The sequence below is a fragment of the Aulonocara stuartgranti genome (genome assembly GCF_965226115.1).
Source record: "Aulonocara stuartgranti genome assembly, chromosome: 7".
In the NCBI taxonomy this organism is placed as follows: Eukaryota; Metazoa; Chordata; class Actinopteri; order Cichliformes; family Cichlidae; genus Aulonocara; species Aulonocara stuartgranti.
The window spans coordinates 48,567,220-48,588,575 of NC_138945.1; the positions used below are offsets into that span (position 1 = coordinate 48,567,220).

At 41.0% G+C, this 21,356-nt stretch overlaps 2 protein-coding genes across 2 annotated transcripts; one reads left to right on the top strand and one right to left on the bottom strand.

The window, feature by feature from the left end:
- The first annotated feature begins 921 nt into the window (after positions 1–921).
- On the top strand, positions 922–8,811 carry slc25a44a (solute carrier family 25 member 44a). The gene is made up of 4 exons (XM_082540272.1): positions 922–1,887; positions 3,916–4,611; positions 5,612–5,739; positions 7,626–8,811. Exons 2-4 carry the CDS (start codon positions 3,978–3,980, stop codon positions 7,815–7,817), a joined length of 954 nt encoding a protein of 317 aa, XP_082396398.1. The 5' UTR covers positions 922–1,887; positions 3,916–3,977; the 3' UTR covers positions 7,818–8,811.
- A 1,427-nt stretch (positions 8,812–10,238) lies between these two features.
- Positions 10,239–17,904, bottom strand: skic8 (SKI8 subunit of superkiller complex). Its single transcript, XM_082540273.1, has 11 exons — positions 17,784–17,904; positions 17,394–17,443; positions 17,272–17,299; positions 16,455–16,560; positions 14,426–14,598; positions 13,304–13,452; positions 12,962–13,055; positions 11,883–11,976; positions 11,611–11,703; positions 11,091–11,169; positions 10,239–10,482 (listed from the first exon to the last, which is right to left on the bottom strand). The coding sequence occupies exons 2-11, from the start codon at positions 17,403–17,405 to the stop codon at positions 10,393–10,395; spliced, it is 918 nt and encodes a 305-aa protein (XP_082396399.1). The 5' UTR covers positions 17,406–17,443; positions 17,784–17,904; the 3' UTR covers positions 10,239–10,392.
- Between the last annotated feature and the right edge of the window lie 3,452 nt (positions 17,905–21,356).

A 21,356-nucleotide genomic window follows, 5' to 3' on the forward strand; every position in this document is an offset into this window, starting at 1 on the left:
ACTCCAAGCTTGGCCCTTCTGAGAATGTAATCACTGTGAGCTTAACAGATATAAAGTTTGTCCCTGCATGTTATCAGTCTTCACTGAGACAACAGTAATTTGGGTGTATTTTATTTGTTATCTTCTTTATTGTATTTTATGTGATTTTCTTCCTATCCACCATCAGTCTGGAATAAACACTGCCTGACTGATTTACTTATATGTGGACTTAGACAAGAAGCTTGTTAACCATGTTCTAATCGTATTATGATCAGCAGCTAAGACAGAGATGAAGGCCATAAAGTTATTATTTAATAAATTTCAATATAGGGAGTGTGTGTGAGTAAGGTGTGGCTGTTTGTGCATGTTTTAACATGGTCCATAAAGTCTTTCCAAATTATTTTAAATGTATCAGGAGCATCGCATACTGTAAATATTCTAAAAGTTGAGATGCTGTTACCTGCCTCAGCCACTGATTCCAGCTCAGTAAGTCAGGGTCAGTATGAGCATACACTATAAATATTTTATGGCATCATTTTTTTAATCCCATGCATGTGCAGTTGTTAGATGTTAGACAAACTTTTATTTGATGACATGTTTATACACTATAGAAAAAAAACAAAGAAACACCCAAAATATATATTACTGTGACTGTTTTACAGTGAGCTGCGATAGGTCGCACCCCCACCGATCTTAAACTGGATGATTGTTGAATAACGGTTGGATGAATCTTTTATAAGTAGTTTTTGTGTAAATTAGCACGTAATGATTCATATTGTTAATATTGTAATAATATTATTATATAATATTGTAATTGCAGTGTAAAAATTAAGGGTGAATTAGCTTATGATTGGCAGACTGCCTTAATATGTATCGACTGGGGAATTTTCATTATCTAATAGCTTACTGACATCCAAATAGTGGTTTCTAATAAAAACAAAAGTTTTAACATCCAAGGTAACACTCTAATTTTATTTCTATCTATATTCTGAAGAATTTTACCTCTTTTAAAAAGGCCCTGTCATTTGATTTGTTTAATATTTCAAGATTATCCCAACTGGGTCTTCCGTTGGACTGAGGTCATACTTATTAAACTTATTTTTCACACTGGACCAAATTAGACAACACAAACTGATACCAATATATTTAAATATATCAGTTGTGCTCTAAATTAGTATAAGGTGGGATTTGCGACGGCTTAAAACCAAGAAAAAATGTCCCATATGTCAAACATTAATTATTCAAAATGTATTTCATAGTTAGTTTATATACATGAACTAATGAGGAATTCATTTGTGCACACAGAAGCACTAATATGAGTCACTGTGACTTTAAAAAGCACAGGCCCCACGTGACAGTATAGCGCCACCGTCTCTTTCCCTGCGACCTTCAATGCGCCTCGGACTATTCAACGATAAAGTTTTAACTGTCAGTTACAGGTGACAAATTTATTGTGCATTTATAGACTGCCACCGGTAAACACAACAAACAAACAATAAACCACGTTTATGGATTCATTTTGATTGAGTAAAAACTTCTACATTATTAAAAATTTCTCATTGGTTGTGTGTGATTTGTTGGAATTCGAACGCTTTTTTCAGGACCTAAAGGCACCATCATCGTCGTACAAGCAGGTAACTACGTAAACATACCAGCTATAGGGGTCACCTGGAAGAGCAAACAGCTCTCCGTCCCCTGATTTCTTTAGCAGAGGTTTAAGCAGATTTGTAACAACAGTTTGCGGAAGAACACAGGTCATGACCTATCACGTTTGAGGGCATTTGTTCGCAGCACTGATGGACGGAAGACATGACCCTTCTTGTAGCAGAGCAGGCCGTGCGAGTTTAAGAAAACAACTCAGGTTTGCAGCAGTGGCAACGGAAGAGGAGCTTCGTGACCGCCTGCAAGGTTAGTTGGTGTGTTTGTGGGTGATTATGTTTAATCCTTGTTTCTTTAAAAAGGACGAATTCGCACAGCATGGAATCAGTAGCGTTGTTTGCTAGCTAACAAACTGCAAGTGCACACTGCCTTTGCACGTGCTTCCGCTTTTCTCGACCAGCCTTTTTGAAGGAGTTAAAGTTCGATTAGACGTTCACACAGGGCAGTGCTGCGACTCTTGTTGTGGACGTAAGGTCGTGTTAGGTCTTAGTGTACATGGCGCAAATAGGTCTATTTAGTTTAACTACCCCCTCCCTGCTCCCCCGTCACATAACAGAAAAGCGACGTTATGTACAGGGGCGTTCCCACGTTTTTCTTTCTAAGAGGTTGCACTAGAACAGGGGTGGGCACCATTTGTTTTTCTTAGTGTCAGACTCCTTGGATACTGTAATATATGTGATTAATTTGTGTCTTGTCTGGGTTGTGTTTGTTTATTTGTTTCGATTTTGTATGTGTCTGCTGAAAATTTTAGTTTAATGTGACCTGCCCAGATGATATAAATTAGTCATTTTGCCAAACATTTTGCATGTTTAAATTTTAGATTTGTTTGCTGATGTGCAACAACAAGTAAAGTCGATATTAAATAAACATTAAAAAAATAACTGTCACCTCAGAGTAATTACACTGCTGCTGTAGAGAACTCTCTCTTATGTAAGCTTCAAAAGGAGTTGAGTTTATCTGTGATGAGAATTTAGGTCCCATCAAAGTTTTCAATGGAAAAAGTTGCTTCATCTTTTGTTACTGAGTGAAAGAGATTACTCTTGGTCTTATCTGACAAAATGACATTATGTTACTGCAGGTTTGAGTCTTGTTGTTGTTATTTTTTTCCTTGGATGGCATCCAAATAGGTGTGATTTACAGTGTTTTTTGTTTTCCCTTTTACACGTTATCAGCTATCACCGAAAATTCTGTGGAAAAACCTCTGCTCTGAAGCAACTACACCCCACCCCCCCACCCCCAGAGCTAGATTGTGCAATTTACACAAATTGTGTAAGACTGTGTAAATTAGAACTCATATGTAAATTGTTTTACATTTTTTTTTATTTTTTTTAAATTTGTCAGAAGGTTTATTAAGCCTTCCAGTTTAAAAAGAAAAAAAAGAACTCTCTGGCAATTATTTCAATGGTTCAGGCTTTGCAGGGATTAAATGACATAGTTTTGATTTACTGACATTTATGTCCTGGTGCAGAGGGTGCGCTCACTTCTTTTGTGTAACTTGCTCACTTATAATACAAAAAAGAAACTGTAGCATGCGACAATAAGATGATAGAAGAAAACTCCCAGAGCATTAAAAGTCAGCATTTTATTTTTTTAAAGGAAATCACCTGTGAACTGTGAACAACCTTTTGTGGCGGAGGGGGTACTGTGTTCACCCTGCCAGTCGGGGGGCGTGAACACCCAACTTTATGAACATAATAACTCAAGAAAAAAGGATTTTAATATTATAGCTGCACGTAGTAAACATCTTGGTGGGGTTCGAATTCTGGTGACCTCAATTTCTAGGTCAAGGTCAGAGGTCAAATTTTCTGAAAATCTCGTGAACACAAAACTCAAGAAAAATGTACATAGATGCATCTGCCAGGAGGCTGAGGGGTCGCACTGGCATCTGCCAGTATTTTTATTTTGGAACTCTTCTGATTGGTTGCCTGTTGGAGGTGAAAGGTTAGAACAGCACGTCAGTGGGATAGCTGCTTACACAGCCAGAGGCACGTGGCTAAAAGTAGAATAGGTCTCCTTTTAAAGGAAAAAGTACCTGATATTCACTTGTTTGAGCTCTTCTCAGTTGATTTTCAGTGGAAGTGTATGAAACGGTCACACTAAAAGTAACGTCCCAAAATGCAGTTGCAGCTTTTGTTACTGTTTTTTTGCCCCATGAAATTGTGAGGAAATGGTTATGTCTCCTATCAGTAATCTGGGGTCTAAACTCTGAATGAACAAATACATGTGCTCTTATCTGACTGCAGGACTTGTAATGGTGAGTGGTTCTGGTTCTTGCAGGCAGGATGGTGATCAGTGCTGATCTGCAGCTTTAGTGGTGCGTCGCTGCCCAGGCCGGCACCATGCAGCAGAAAGGTGCAATCCAGATTATCGAATGGGAGGACCTGGACAAGAGGAAGTTTTACTCCCTGGGTGTCTTCATGACCTTGACCACCAGGGCCACCGTCTACCCAGCCAGCGTCATCCGCACCCGCCTGCAAGTACAGAAGGGGAAGAGCCTCTACTCAGGAACCTTCGATGCCTTCTGCAAGATTCTCCGAACGGAGGGTGTGCGTGGCCTTTATCGTGGCTTCATGGTCAATACGCTAACCCTGATCGCGGGACAGGGTTACATCACCACCTACGAGTTGGTGCGCAAGTATGTGAACCAGTACTCGCCCAGCAACACAGTGAAGTCTGTGGTGGCAGGAGGGATGGCGTCCCTGGTGGCTCAGACCATCACTGTGCCCATAGACATAGTGTCACAGCATCTGATGATGCAAGGACAAGGGGAGCACCTGACACGCTTCAAGGCCAAACCCAAAGTGGGTCTTGCAACCACGAAGCACAAACTGAGTTTCGGACAGAGCCGTGACATTACGGTGCAGATATTTTCTGCCGATGGCTTCAGAGGATTTTACCGGGGCTACGTGGCATCGCTGCTCACGTACATCCCGAACAGTGCACTCTGGTGGCCTTTTTATCATTTTTATGCAGGTAGGTCACTTTTTAAGCATCATGTAAAATACTCAGTAGGGCTGCACGATTAATCGTTAGAAAATCGCGATCTCGATTCATACTTATGTGCGATCTCATTTCCAAATGACAACGATTTAAAAAAAAAAAAAAAAAGATGATGACGATTGTACCGCATTTTGATCCGGGACGTACTCTGCATGAAAACAAGCGCTCACTCTTCCTGCTCAACAAATGACAAGGGCGGAGCCTTATACCACGTGATACAGAAGCTGTGTGTGATGCTAAAATTAGCAGGGAAAAAACAACGGAGAGCACGTCAGGGATGACGAGAAAGTGACAGGAGAAAATCCGTCCCGGTCAACCAACCAAACATCAATAACGGGAACCTTGTACAGCGCTTCCCTATACACGTCGAACTCCCGCAGGCACAAAGAAATTACGGAGGCTATCACTTATCACCTGACCAAAGATATGGCTCCCATCAACACTGTGCAAAACGAGGGATTTAGGAAAATGATCAACACCCTAGACAAACGCTACACAGTGCCGTCCCGCAACTATTTTTCTATTGTTGCACTACCTGCTCTATACACGCAGCGTCGAGCAACGGTGGAGACGGAATTTCAAGCAGTACGATATTTTGCGGCAACAACAAAATGTGAGACATTTGTTGTTTTTATGTTTATTTATTGTTTTTATGTTCAGTCTAAACTGTTACGAAGTTGATGTGCAGTTAATAAGTGCAATAAATATTTATACTGGAAAAGAAAATCGTGAGAGAATCGTGATCTCAATTCTAAGCCAAAAAATCGTGATTCTCATTTTATGCAAAATCGTGCAGCCCTAATACTCAGTATGCAAAATAAAAACGAAACCATACAAGAGAGTCAGAAGGATGTCTTCAGTGGGCCGGAAGCTGGTAATGAAGATCGCAGCTTCAACAGTTGGATCAGGAAAACCTGTGGATATGAATCACTTTGGCCTTACGCTGTTTACTTTGTATCTTTTGTGTTCTCAGAGCAGTTATCCCTATTAGCACCAAGTGAGTGCCCCCACCTGATTCTGCAGGCTGTTGCAGGACCGATGGCAGCAGTAACTGCCTCTACTATCACCAACCCCATGGATGTTGTTCGAGCAAGAGTCCAGGTAAACTCAGATAACCCACAGCTGTGCGTGACACTAAAGCTAAAAGCTGTTTCACAGGTCCTCTGCATCCATGAGCTTTTCAAGACATTACCTCCCAGAGCTGTATGCGAGAACACAAATATGCATTTAAGTGTGATCCAAATAAAATGGATTTCATGCTGCCAGCTCATTAGTGCATGGTAATGCCTGAGGCTATGTGGAAATGGTGCACAGTGAGTGTAAGATAAGATAAGATAAGATAACCTTTATTAGTCCCACACGTGGGAAATTTGTTTTGTCACAGCAGGAAGTGGACAGTGCAAAAGTTATGACGCAAAAATTAGAATACAATAAGAATAAATACAGTACACAACTGTACAGAATAGAATAAAATAAAATACTATATACAGTAGAATAAAATAAATATACAATAAGATAAAAATAGAATACAAATACAAATACTATATACAACTGAGTAAAAATACAACGATGACAGAAAGGATTATTGCACTTAGTATTATTGCATATGTATGGATGTGTGTGCTTGATCAGTTAAAGTCTTTATTATGGAGTCTGACAGCAGTGGGGAGGAAAGACCTGCGAAATCTCTCCGTCCCACACCGTGGGTGCCGCAGTCTCCCACTGAAGGAGCTGCTCCGTGCTGTCACAGTCTGCTGCATGGGGTGGGAGACGTTGTCCAACAGGGATGACAGCTTAGCCGCCGTTCTCCTGTCACTCACCACCTCCACTGGGTCCAGAGGGCATCCTAGAACAGAGCTGGCCCTTCGGATCACCCTGTTCAGTCTCTTCCTGTCCCCAGCAGAGATGCTGCCGCCCCAGCAGACCACACCATAAAAGATAGCAGAAGCCACCACAGAGTCATAGAAGGTCTTCAGGAGTGGGCCCTCCACTCCAAACGACCTGAGTCTCCGCAGCAGGTACAACCTGCTCTGCCCTTTCCTGTAGAGGGCGTCTGAGTTATGAGTCCAGTCCAGTCTATTGTTCAGATGAACACCAAGGTACCTGTAGCTGTCCACAGCCTCAATGTCCATACCTTGGATGTTCAGTGGTTGCAGTGGAGAATGCTTGTGCCTGCGGAAGTCTACCACCAGCTCCTTGGTTTTACTGGCGTTGATCTGGAGGTAGTTCAGCTGGCACCAGTCCACAAAGTCTTGGGTCAGACCTCTGTACTCCTTGTCGTCCCCATCAGTGATGAGGCCGACTATTGCAGAGTCATCAGAGAACTTCTGCAGGAAGCACTGGGTGGAATTGTGGGAGAAGTCTGCAGTGTAGATGGTGAAGAGGAACGGAGCCAGAACCGTTCCCTGTGGGGCCCCCGTACTGCAGACGACCCTGTCCGACACACAGTGTGTGACCAAACTGAGTTTTTCTAGTAGTGAGAGAAGAAGAAGTATGATAAATATGTAACCAGAATCCTTTATTTTTCTCTACTAAATGCTACAAAGACTAGTAAACATTATGGGGTGACTGGTTGAGTGTTCAATGTGGACCAGACTAACATAAAGATTTTGTGTGACACATTTTTGTCACCTCACTAGGAGGTATCCAGGAGGCATCCTTAGGCTTACTAGTTAATGCCCAAACCACCTCGACTGGCTTCTTTTAATATGAAGGAGCAGAAGCTCTACTCTGAGACAAAATCTGTGAAATTTCTTTGCATCTTGTTTCAAAGTTTTCTCCAGAAAGTTGTTAAAGCATGTTCCTCTGTATAGTCTGGGAGTCTGTGAGCTCCTGTACTGATAAATCAGTAATGCTGACACAGTCCATACTGCAGCAGCAAGCATAAATTAGGCATTAATAATGTTTTGTTGTTGTTTTGGTGAGTTTAAACCTCACGATAAGTTTTATTTGCACTTAGCAAAGGTGATGTGTCCTGTCTGTTTAAGGTGGAGGGACGAACGTCTGTTATTGGGACATTCAAGCAGCTGCTGGTGGAGGAGGGGGCGTACGGGCTGACCAAGGGGCTGTCTGCCCGCGTCATTTCCTCCACGCCCACGTCAGTGCTCATTGTGGTCGGATACGAGACTCTGAAGAGACTGAGCCTGCGAGCTGACCTGATTGAGTCCAGACACTGGTGATAACAGACGGGAGGGACGCAGGTCTGCCTCACAGCAGCCAACAGCTCAGAGATTTCAACAGGCGCCACATGGAGCAGCGTCATTTTAAAAGCGCACGTGTCGATGTTTGTCTGTAGGTATGCCAGGGAACTACAGCTTTTCTTATCTTGTCTTTTTTTCTGTTTGCTGCTGTGGAATCTAAAGTTAAGAGTGAAACCAATATTTCTGCCAAAACTAAACTCTTTTTCAAAAAGGAAATCATGGTTACTTTTAGAAAATCCACTGAAACGTAAAAATGCTACATTCGATTGCTCCTATATGGCCCTTTTTTGTTTTTTATGATTATATATGCAGAAAAATCAGGGTTTTTACTTGTTCCTTAGCTGGAGTATGTTGGCTGAATTCATATTTTAAAACTGAGCTGCTCAACAAAACAAATATATTTCTGCAGGGGGATTTCAGTATGCCAAAGTCTGGAGACAAATGGCCTAGTTTCTCTACTAAAAAGCGTAAGAGAGCTTGTAACCAGAGCGCATTCCAGTGACAACAACAGTGTAAAGGATCTCTCCGGAGTTTAAGCCTAAATAACATGCAAATGTCATTAGATTATACACAAGAGTGGAAATTCAAGCTAGAATTCCCAAACTATAATGTGCTCAGTGTTCTGTTACAGTTATATTTATGTCTAGAGGTCCTTGTGAAACCTGGCCTATTATAATTATGTGCAGCTTACTTTTAACTCCTTTCAGTAAGCTGACATTTGGTCTGTGGAGTCAGTCATGCAGGTTTCATTGTGAATTTTATGCGTGTTTATGTTGATTGGGCCAATCAGGAAGGTGAAAAGAGTTTCTGCTTCTTTTGGTTTCTTGTAGGTTGACTCTAGGAAGCAAAAGTGAGTGTGAGGAGAGCTTTAGACCAACATTAGACCAACATGTCTAAGCATTTCACTGCATATCGTACTGTGTATGACTGTGTACGTGACAAATAAAATTTGAATTTTGAAATTTGAATTTGACATTAGAGATGGAAATCTGGTAGTTTCTTTGTGGTAATCCTGTATGCGATTTATACGGAACAAATCTGCTGCTGTTCAGTTACAGAAGGTGGTATTTTGCTGTTGGGTAAATGAGAGCAGTCAGTAAAGGCATTGGCACCACACCAGCAAACAAAAACTATGTAAATGCCTTCAGAGTTCACGGGTCATTTAATGAGTGTGAGGTAAGCTGTGATGCTCCGGTTAAAGCTGCAATGTTTTGAATTGACTTAACTACTGCCCAAAAAACTCCACATCTCAGCGACACCTGATACTGTGTACCCTTATCTTATTTTTTCTTTAAATAAACTCTTTCAGCATTTGCAAACATTGTTTTTCAGTGTAAATATGGTGTTCCTGTGAATAAGTGGACTCAACATGTCCTTCAGTATCACAAAAGCACAAAGTGGATTTTTACCTGTATGGAAGATATTTACCTTCTACCTGCCAAATATGAATAGTAAAAAAAAAACAAAAAAACTGAGTACCTGTGGACATTTGGTGAAAAGTAATAAAGGACTTGGATTCACCGGAGTGGCTGGTGAGGCTCAGTGTTGTTTTGTGGTTGTAGTACACAATAACTCCCACTAGAGGGTGCTTTATAACCTCCTGTCGGCTTGCAATCCAAACGTGTTTTTTTGCCTTTTGCCAGAAGGTTCTGTGACGTCAGACCTGCAGGATAAAGGATCAAGATGAATGATGAATAGTGGTCCATGAAGCATAGAGTTCATCCACCAATTTCAGTGAGCAACCAGCAGCAGAACTGGGGAGCTGACAAAAGTCTGTCACTTTGGTAGTTTAACAAAAGCAACGATTTTGACATGAAGCTGCCAAACTCACTGAGCAATGAGTAAATTTCCACACATGAATAATGGAATTGAATGAATGAAAAAAGTTTTATTTCATCATAAAGAGTAGAATTTTATCTATATATACTATTTTAAGTAAAGGATATCTAAAAGGTGGCTGTAGCTCTGGGTGAGAAAACAGAAGCTGTTTGGGAGCTAATACTCATTACTTACTGAATACAACAATTTTGTACATTTTTAGTCAAAAAGAACAATAAAAGCAGGTTATTCTTTAGGTATATCGTGATTTACAAGTCCTTACTGAACTGACCGTGCAGTGTTGCAGTTGGTTTCAAATGCCCTGAGATGATGAAAGAAGAAAATGCTCAGCTCAAGGCTTCACAACTGGATTTGACTAACAAATAAGGTGACCTCGTCTTTTATGTATAATCTATCGATGGATTGTTTAAGGTCATCAGTTGCGCTGTTAACGCCTATTTTCTGTTTCAAAATTCTGGTTTCATATATGAATAAAAATATCACATCAAATCGGACACTGCCATGAAACTGATTCATGACAGAGAGCGCTCCGTTCTGAAAGAAATGCGATGAACGCCAAAATACAAAAACAACCCTTTTATTTGACCGCACTCGGCCGGTGCAAAACAGTCCATCACATTTACAGCTTTAATCTCTCCCTCCCTTCATTATCAATTTCTATAAGTGATTTGAGTTGACAGCTGTGGAGGTCCTCTCTCAGCCTGGATGTGTCTCGTCACATGGGACAGTCGTAGATGTGGATGGCACGGTCGTCCCCAGCTGAGATGATCTTTGAGCCGGTGCTGTTGTACTTTACACTCCACACCTGTGGAGAGGAGGATTGATCAAAACGGGCAGCTCTGAGCACCTTCACTGCATATGTATGACAACGCACACCACAACAGCCCTGTATACTGTACTATAATTTAACACTACTTCAGTATTTCTAACTGTTTTTTAGCTGAAGTGCATGTGTGTGTACGCAAGCTTTAAAAATATCTAAAAAATGCAGTCTGACCCTAACTGAGCAGTGCAGAAGGCAGAAATGAATCCGAAGAGAGCAAACAGATTAAAAAGACCGATGTCTAAACAGAGAACAAAGTAAAGCTGAGCAGTTAATTGGCTGCAAACTGTCCCTGTAGATTTTCTGGTTTTGCCGTCACAAAAACAATAATGGCAGCTGCCTCTGATGTCGTCCCTGAGGACACGTGCTATTTTATTAAAGGCTTTGTTGGAAAACAGATCAAACTGCCCACAGGCATCAACCAGAGATCTAATGACAGCCAGGCTTATTGGTTTTCCACTCAGCTCAACCATCAGACAGAGGTCACGTGACGGGCCGCTGGATGACACCAGGCATATTGATTTAACTGACAGTAACAGGATTTTATTACTTTGAATTTGATTGTTAACACGTTAAAAACGCAGAGTCACCTGGTCTTGATGGTCGAAGAATGTGTTGATGCATGCTCTGGAGCCGGCGTCCCACACCTTCACACTCTTGTCAGACGAGCTGAAAAGGGGGGGAGAAATTAGAAGATCTTACAGATTTTATCTTGGCCAGCTCAGTTTGACTCAGCATTGTGGAAACTGAAAAACAGCTTTCACTGACTAAAGTTTCACACGAGGAGAGCAAAGCATGAGAAAGCAGAATGAGGAAACAGACTTTGAAATCCCTGACATACAACTGATGAGGGTGGATCTGCCATTATATTCAAACACATGCACAACAGCATCGTGTTTCAAGTCTCTTTCCTGAATAGTATCGTCACTTTATTTATCCTGTGTGAACATGAAGCAGAAAATATTGACCTGGAGGCAGAACTTCTAAATCACACGATGTCTCCAAGTAATAACAGATGTGATTTTTCCATGTGTTTTATTACAAAGTGCAGCTTTTAACTATCAGGATATAAACTAGCACTGTGCTACCATCTGAGGAGCTTCATGTTACCTTGAGACAAAATGAGTGTCATCAGGAGAGAAGGCGACACTGAGAACCCAGGACCCGTGGCCGCTTAGTGTGCCGGCCAAGTTGGCGTGTTGCCTGTGAAGTGATTCCAGCAAAGTTAATTAAGCAAACAGAATGCATTGTAATCTTTATTATACCATAACTTTGCTGTTTAATAGTAGCGCTAGCTTTAACTCCATGTCCTTCAGGATCAATGAACTCATATATCATCTACAGAGTTAAAGCTGCTGTCTGGAAGAAGCTCCCAAACCCACACGTCATATATTTTGATGTAGCCGTCGTCTGAAGCTGTCACCAGGAGCTGGGAGTCCGGGGAGAACGTGAGGGATCTGATGGGCATGGCATGACCTGCGGAGACGGTAAACACTCTGTAAGAGTTCTCACACATGTTGGTGATCTTTGTGACATACATTTAAAAACTTTGAAGCCCTTTTTATTCTTAAGACTATGCTGTCTGCATTTCCTTCACTGTTTAGCCACAATTTAAAAAAATATTTAATCATGTTTAGCTTTTAAATTTTAAACTGTGTTTACTTATTTATCATCCAGAGAGAACAGAAAATTCCTTGTGCCAGCGTTTCTATATGAGATATCCTGCTTTCCTGTGTTTTCTATCATTGTTTTAAGTGCTGACAATCAACAAAGCCAAACTGAATATTAATTTCGTTCACTGGTTGGCTTCCTGGCATTGACCTCGCTTATAATGCTGCTTTTAGTCCACAAATTTTAAATATGGCTGAGGTCGGGGCTTTGGGAAGACCAATCCAGAGGCTTAATGTTAGCCTGCCTTATCCATCCCAAAACCAGTACTGATGTGTGTTTGGGATCATTGTGCTGTTGGAACACTCAGTTGTGTCCAACTTTTGACCGTACAGATGTTAAATTGAGATGTAAATTAATAATTTGGAGGTATTCCTCCTCCTCATTTATTATTCCATCCACTTTGTGCAATGTACCAGTGCCACTGTCAGCAAAACAGCCCCAGAGCATGATGCCACCACTGCCATGCTTTGAAAGAAAGCAACTGGGACATATATAGCCTCACTGTCCCTGCTATAAATTAGGCCCATACCTGTGAGGTCTAAGTACCCCTAACCCTAATGCAGTAGGAATATGTCATTTCTGGCTTCTGAAACTTGTTTTGCAATTTCTTAGCAATAAAAGGGCCAAACAGGAAAGTAAATCAATAAATAAACACTTATTTTTCACCAGATAACCTGACTAGTGTTAGTCATCATAATCGATGATGACTCACAGAGTTCATCCAAAATGAGTAATGAAATGAAAATAATTGGTTGTTACTTTTAAAATGAATTCTGATGACTGAACCAACCTTCCAACGTGTGGAGTAGCTTTCCAGTGGCGATGTCAAAGATGTTAATGATTCCATCGATAGCTCCGCTGGCCAGATACTTGCCATCTGGGCTCTGAGAAGCAAGGACCAGTAAACTGATTACTTTATATGTAACAACTGTAGCGAAATGAGACTGGATCACATTTAACCTTTGGCCCTGGAAAGAATGAGTTAAGAGGTAAAACAAAGGGATACACTGTGGTGAATGAGCAAATCAAGATGAGTTACTGGAAGACTAAAGCGGTGACATCTCGTCCCTCAGAGACTGAGCTTGACAAAACACCACCGAGCTGACCAAAACCAGAATTTACAGCTCCTTACATAAGCTATGCTCAGGATGAATTTTCCTCGCGTGTCCAAAGAATATTCCTTCTTTCCGCTGTCTACACCAAAGATGTTGACCTTGCCAAGATGGCTTCCTGTGGCAATGTACTTGGAGTCTGGTGAGAAGGCCACAGTCCATGCATCCACTACAGAGGAGAGCAAAGAAAGATTAAAACCAAAAAAAATGCTTAAATCTGGACATCACCACAATCTTTGTTTGCCATTTCCACAAATGAACTATAACCCTGATTTTTTCACACATCATCAAAGTGAAAATACAAAAGCAGCAGATCAAACATTAGCCTGGCAAAGTGCATCTTAATGTGTGCTACACTGTTAACCCAGGAACTAAGATTATACAGAGTATTCCCAAACTGCAAATGTGGTCAAACTATTTCCTGCTCCAGAGCTACGTGTGAGAAAAGCTGCCCAAAGCTTTATCAAACCTTTGATAAAGGGAGAACTTTATCAAAGTCATGGAGGAAGAACCAATTAAGTGTTGGCGCCTGGATTACTTTTATTAAAATGATATGGGAAAAAGCTCTAAGAGTACTCTTGCAGTTTCTAAACCTTCACACTATCTGTACAGGACCTGAATGGATGCGTGCATCGAGGGAGCTGGAGGCAGCGATGGCCCCGTTGTGTCACAGGTTCAGGTGTTTTCACAAGTCTACTTTTAACCAAACGAGCGCTTTGTTCACTAATGTAAAGATCATTAAAGAATCTGATCAATATAACATCAATTCATAAAAATAGCAAGGAAACAAAGAGTTAGAACAGTGAAATTAATTGTCTTAAGGAGGGAATAAAGAAAAAGTCTGCAATAGAACCGCCTGCTGAGTGAAAGAGAGTGTCACTAATGTAAAGTGACATGAAGAACAGCTGGGCTGAAGATACACAACCGAGCGGACATTTCTGGGTGTAAGTGTTCCTGGAAGGTGAGTGTACAAAAAAAATTAAACAAACATGTATAGACTGCACAGCAGAGCAGGCAAGCTACCATCCTCTGCACGTTTGTTGAATATAAACTGGGCAACGGTTTGCTCTGTAGTGACCTCACTTAAGTGCCAAGTGGTAAAAAAGGCAGCAGCAAACAAAGTGTGTGAGGTCAGGTCTTACCTGGCCCAGCGTCCATCGACTTTATCTGTTTCCCGGACTCGAGGTCCCAGAGACGGATGTGTGCGTCGAGGGAGCTGGAGGCAGCGATGGCCCCATTGTGACTGATGTCTACTGACACCACCCCCAGCTGGTGGCCCTCCAGCGTCCACTGCAGCTCCAGCTTCTCATCTGACCTGCACGGACAGCACGACACTGAGATTATTTGCAGAAGTGGGAAGTAATGGAGTGAAAATACTCCATTACTGTACTTAAGTACAGTTTTCAGGTATCTGTACTTTACTTGAGTAGAGTACTTTTTTCTGACTACTTTTTACTTTTACTCCCCACATTTTTAAACAAATATCTGTACTTTCTACTCCTTACACTTTCAAAACAGGCTCATTAGCTTTACTTTAACAAATCTGAAGTTAGTAATTATTTCACGTCACTGCGGGCCTTCATAAATCAAATTTGAGACTAATTAGTGACACATGACAGGCAGTTCTGTTTGTGTCTTAATCACCAGGAGATGTTGCATAAAAAGAGATGACATGTGCCAAAGTCAGGGGTTAAGTGGGTGGTGGGTTTTTTTTGGCACAACACCAAAACTTCAGGTGTCCATAAGTGTGTGGTTGGGGTAATTCGGCATCTAGCTAGCCCTACAGAAGAGGAGCATAAAGGGACTGACTTTCTTTTAAGTGTCAGGTAATTTCAAATGCAGCGTTTCTATCAGCTCAACAAAAATCAGCAAACACACAAACTGTTTGTGTGCAGTTTCTCTCACAGTGTGTTGCAGCTCAAGGTCCAGCTGCTGTACTTCACAGGGACTGAATGAGAGCTAACTTCACTCAGAGATGGAGAAAATAAGAAAGACAAGACAGGAGAGGAAGAAGAGAGGTCAGATTTAAATGTAAGGGCTGCTCATTTAAAGCTTAAGATCTTGTGCTTTTAAATCACTTTTTGAGTCTGCACATGTGACATCATGTTTTTTCATATTGTGAAATGTGCTGCAAAACAAACTGAAGTAGACTAACTGTGCTATTTAAAGGTTGCATGAAAATCTTCTGCAGGTTACAGTGACGATTTAAAGTGTGTGTCTGGTGCACAGTGGCTTTGGTTTCATGGTGACCTTATGTATATCTCTGCTACAAAGGGCAGTAGAGATTAATCTGAAGTTAAACTGACGATGCTGAGACTCCTTCACTGAATTCTACCTTCATACCAACTTTAAACAGTCTAATGTAAAGACAGTAAACGGTGTTGTGTCAGTGTAGAGGATGGAAATCAGCCAGGAAAACTCTTGAAACATCTGCTGACATCTTGTTGAACTCAGCTGTGTACAGCCACAAACAGCAGTAAACCACAGAGGACTAATAGCACAGATCAGCTGATCACAGCCTGTACACTAAGAAAATCTACTGGAGTTTTCAACAGAAATTATTTTGAGTTGTGATTCTTTCTTTAGGGTTCCTCCACCTGCTAAAACCCCACTTTAACCCCTGACTGTGCTAATTTGCCTGTTTAGAGGCAAAGTCACCCTCTACAAAGCAGCAACAGAAAACAGAGCTATTTTGTTTTTAAACTTCCTTCTTTTTCTTCTATTTCAAACTGAGCACAATTAGAATTAAAAATCATGCTAAAGTTTGTATTCCCATCTTCTAATATTTTATTATTACATTAATAGAGTACAAGGCTCACTTAGCTTTGCATAAAAATATGTGGTAGAAACATCCGCCAAAGAGCAACTTTTTACTTTGTTACTTTGAAAGAAGAAAAGAAGAAATTGAATCAGTACTTCAACCTTTCCTGGAGTCTTGTGTAACACAAATATCTTAAGTACAGAATGTCTCTACTTTTTCCACCTCTGATTATTAGATCATGTCAAGTCAAATAAACTCCAGAGAAGCTCTTAAAGTGATGAGCAGAAAAAGTGAATTTAAGCAAACTGGAAACTGGCTTTTAAATGTCTTCTGATTTTTGTTTTTTTTTAAAGGTTAGTACAGTGTTTTACGTGTGATCAGCAATAGTATCGTCCAAATAAAATGCATACCATTTCCAGACTTTCACCATGTCATCGAGTGAGCCTGTGACGATGGTTTCTGAGCCGTCTGCTTCACTTTTACCCCACGCTGCTGTCCAGATGGCATCATCGTGTGCTGAGAGGATACAAATGCAGAAAAAATTAAATAAATGTGAACAAAGGGGTGCTTTATCACGGTGACAACACGTTACATGTGCGTGTGTCAGGGAGAGTGACTGCAATCACTCTTAGAGAGATTGTTGAAGAATTGCAAATAGCTGGGACCTGGTTTATCAATTCAGACAGACTCCCAGCATGTTGCCATCAGTCTGAATGAGTCTTTGTCAATATGCACAACTCGAGGGAGTGGTATTCTGTTCCTATATAACAGGAAGGTTGCCAAATGTGAATTTCTATCTATACAGAAAGCAACAGATGTGTAATTTTCCTTATTTATCACAGTTAATCATTGTAATATAAGAAACTGATTGCATGCAATTACCAACATGATCCCATTGAACCATTCCGCAGATATTCAATTCAATATTATTTACATAGTGCTCAATCACAACAGCAGCTTAGCATTGTAAGATGGAGACAATAATAAGATCCCAGACTGCTGCAGACTGACTGTCTTCTGGCAAAATTTATGTAAGATTTTAGTGACATTGTTGGTAGGCTTGACAATCTCATTTTCATGAAACGACTATATCCTATTGGATAAAACAGACAATTTTCAGTTTAAAAAACGTGATAAAGACTGCAACACTGTCAAGAAAGAAAAAAAAAAAACACTCGTTCTTATATTATAACTCATAACGTAGTGGGACCCAGCATGTTTACTCACCGTGTTCTTGCTTGAACAAAATGCTGTACTGAAATCAAAACACAAATTTAGAGTTACTCTAATTGCGGAGAAAAACAACAAGAAAACATCAAAGTATGAGGCTGGTTGTATTTACTGCTTACTTGAGTGCTCATTGTTTTGGTCCTGGATATCCAGTTACACTCACTTCAACCTAAGATTAAATAAGAGTCAGTGGCAGCAACCCAAAATAACTTCTGAAATAATGGACTCTGGCAATGAATTTAACCTCCAACGCACACACTGGACGCCGGGATAGTCGAAAATTATAGTCCTACTACTTTAACCCAACTCTGAAGACCCAGAAAAACGAACTTAGTGAGGAAAAACTGATGCTAACGCCTGTTAGCTCTGTCTACCAGCGGTTACTGTATCACTGCGGCTTAACGATGCGATGAAATGCAGCTTCCTGTCAGCTACAGCTGAGTAAACTGAGCTAAATGTGCTAATTGTGTGAACCTGCTAACTGCGGCAATATAAGCGATAATACGTACCTCAGAAATCCCTTATACAATGTTTTATTAAATTTTAGAGGCTAGGAGAGCTACATGTGAGACGCCATAATAACATTTGATGTAACTTCCGCTTTCAGCCGACTTCTTCTTCTGCATCATTTCCCCCCTAACTTTTTTCTACCTTAAGAGCTCGCTATCGCCGCTAGCGGAGAAGAAGTTCATACAATTAAAAAACTGTGGGTATTATTTTCATATTGAATACGAATTTCAACGCAAAGGAGATTTATATTTTAAAATTTGCACAATAATAGGTCATTTGTGGTCATAGGATAACATTTTTTTTCAGTCAGACAGAAAAATTGATACTCTAAATCTGATTTGTGACTTTGTATCCAGTTTTTCATTTCCTGGTAAAAACTGAAATTAAAGTTAATTTAAATAGTGTTTGCAGTAAAACAAACAAAAACAAAAAAACCCTTAAGAGTGGTGAGACCTGCTTACAATAATGTGGCTTTGCATGTAAGTTGTAGAAGATGTCAGATTTGCATTGGGATCGCAAGGACGATATTAGAAATGAGCACATCAAATAGTTCAGGTTGGAGACAAAATTAGAGAGGCAAAGCTCAGATAATTTGGAAATGTGCAGACAAAGGAAAGTGGATATATTCGGCAAAGGATGTTTTTTTCTTGAATAAACTCAGACTGTACCTATAGGATGTAGCAGCTCTGATATCAAGTCCTTTTTTGAATTCTTTACTTGAGCATTTTAGCAATTGCCATATTAGTCCTGATTTATCTGTCTTTTTGCACACTAATGGGGACCATAATGGACTAAAGGAACAACATGTTTTATTCAGTAAGACTCTAATTTGGTAATGGAGCCCATTGGAAAAGCTGTTTAAGAGGTCATAGGTCACAGGAGTAGTAGGTTTGTTTCCCAGTAAACTTCTATGAACTCCTTCTGAAATCACAAGAGTCACCCCTAGTGGCTATTATAAAGGATGCAGGTTTAAAGCTCTTCTGCACTGGTTTCAGTTTTCAGACAGAGGATATTTCCATCTTTAATGTACAGTTAAGTGTGGGCTCCTATAAGGTTCATGTATGAATAAATGACAACATGGTAAAATACAAATGTAATGATATAATGTTATAACTTACTTTTCACTAATGCAGAAAAAGTAAATTAAAAATCTCTTTGCCAGTCACAGTTGCTTCATTGTTTGTTTAAAATGTTGGACATTTGTGACGATGACAACTGGAAACACAGACATAGACTTATAGGACAGTCTCTTATTGTAGGGGGGCTTCATCATACATGCAGAAGAAGGGGAAAGCAAACATCGGCAAATAGGAATCCGTGCCTCCAGTATTAAACCTGAAACACGCTGCATACAGTACAACGTGTGGACCTGGATTCTTTTCTCTCAGCCTCGACTGGAACGCACGCATGTATTTTTCTTCAGGCACTTGATGCAGCAACAATAATGATGCAGCTATTTTCAGCATAGATGAGTTTCAGGGAAGTAATAATGGCAGGTAATGAACCTGTTGTTGTGGCAATGGCTGCATGCGGCGTACTGGAAGGAGGACAGCGATGTTGTCATTATGTTTGACATGACAAAACGAAGCACTGTAAGAGCAGAGCAGCATTGAATTGAATTTACTATTAACCCTGTTTGTAGATCAGATCAAGATTTTCTTAGATGAAGACAGGAGTTTATATTTTAGTCTCGAAGAAAGAACAAACTGCTATTAATTCTTGTGGACTGAAAACTGAGAATAAAATTAGTGGCATTTACATTTAAAAAGAGATCAAGTCTGACAACAAACATCCATGAATACATCAGCAAGATGGCCCCAACCAACCGCACGCTCAGTGAATACCTCAGGCAGCAGAAACCCAAGAAAGAGGAGGAAGAGGAGGAACCATGATGGAAGGACAGGCCCCTGCACAGTATGCACCACCAGCAGATAGAGGAACTGCCTGACATCCAGAAGTCCTATTAGTGGCTAACAAAGCTGGACTGAAAGACAGTGCAGAGGCACTAATCATGGCAGCACAGAAACAAAATGGGAGACGCCTCCTAGGGTAGTCGAGAATGACTGAGCGAAGATCCTGTGGGACTTCCAGATACAGACGAACAAAATGGTGATGGCTAACCAACCAGACATAGTAGTGGTAGACAAACAGAAGAAGACAGCCATAATGATAGACGTAGCAATACCGAATGACAGCAACATCAGCAAGAAGAGAAGCTGGAGAAATACCAAGGGCTCAGAGAAGAACTCGAGAAGATGTGGAGAGTGAAGGTAACGGTGGTCCCAGTGGTAACCGGAGCACTAGATGTGGTGACACCCAAATAGGCGAGTGGTTCCAGCAGATCCCAGGAACAACATCTGAGATCTCTGTCTACAAGAGTGCAGTCCCAGGAACAGCTAAGATACTGCACAGGACCCTCAAGCTCAGGTCCTCTACCGGAAGCCTGGAAACCTGAGGGATAGACCACCTGCAGGGGCTAGAGTGGATTTTTTTGTATATGTATATATAGATTATATATCCTGGAGGGGTCGTGTAAAACTGTTTTATCAGAGTATCTGCATCTTACCAGGACACATTTAGAGACCACCAAGTCCCAAACAAGAGGGTTAGAGGGACTGTGGTGCCACAGGTTGCTGGTTTATGAATTGGACAGCTATGGCTGACGTCTTGTCTGGACTGCACTTTGTTATGAAGTGCCTTGAGGCGACTTTTGTTGTGATTTGGCGGGGGCGATCGTGGCTCAAGAGTTGGGAGTTCGCCTTGTAATCGGAAGGTTGCCGGTTCGAGCCCCGGCTCGGACAGTCTCGGTCGTTGTGTCCTTGGGCAAGACACTTCACCCGTTGCCTACTGGTGGTGGTCAGAGGGCCCGGTGGCGCCAGTGTCCGGCAGCCTCGCCTCTGTCAGTGCGCACCAGGGTGGCTGTGGCTACGATGTAGCTTGCCATCACCAGTGTGTGAATGGGTGGATGACTGGATATGTAAAGCGCTTTGGGGTCCTTAGGGACTAGTAAAGCGCTATATAAATACAGGCCATTTACCATTTATATAAATTGAATTGAATTATCACTAACTTTTTTTTTAAATTCCTGCTTTCGTCCTTTGGTAAGGTTTAGGGACTAAACACTGCTTAGCAGTTTGTAGGGACATGATAAGGCTGTGCTGCGTCAGAGGACCTTTTCCAGGGTAAATAACAATAACATGCATCCACCACATGAGTGCTGGTTTGTAAATGGCACAAATACGTGACTTCCAGCAAGTCGACAGAGGTGTGCATGGGACCGCTGTATCTTTCACATTAACTTTTTACTTTTGCTCTTTGGTTAGGTTTAGACAACAAAACTAATTGGTACATGATCTCATGCTGTCCCTTTCAGACACTGAGGGGTCTATGAAAGGACCACTCGTGACTCAGCTGATCATTAACACAAATATGTAATCAGCCAATCACATGAGAGCAACTGAGTGCATTTAGGTGTGTTGGCATGGTCAAGACGACCTGCTGAAGTTCAAACTGAGCATCAGAATGGGAAGAAAGAAGATTTAGGTGACTTGAAATATGGCATGGCTGTTGGT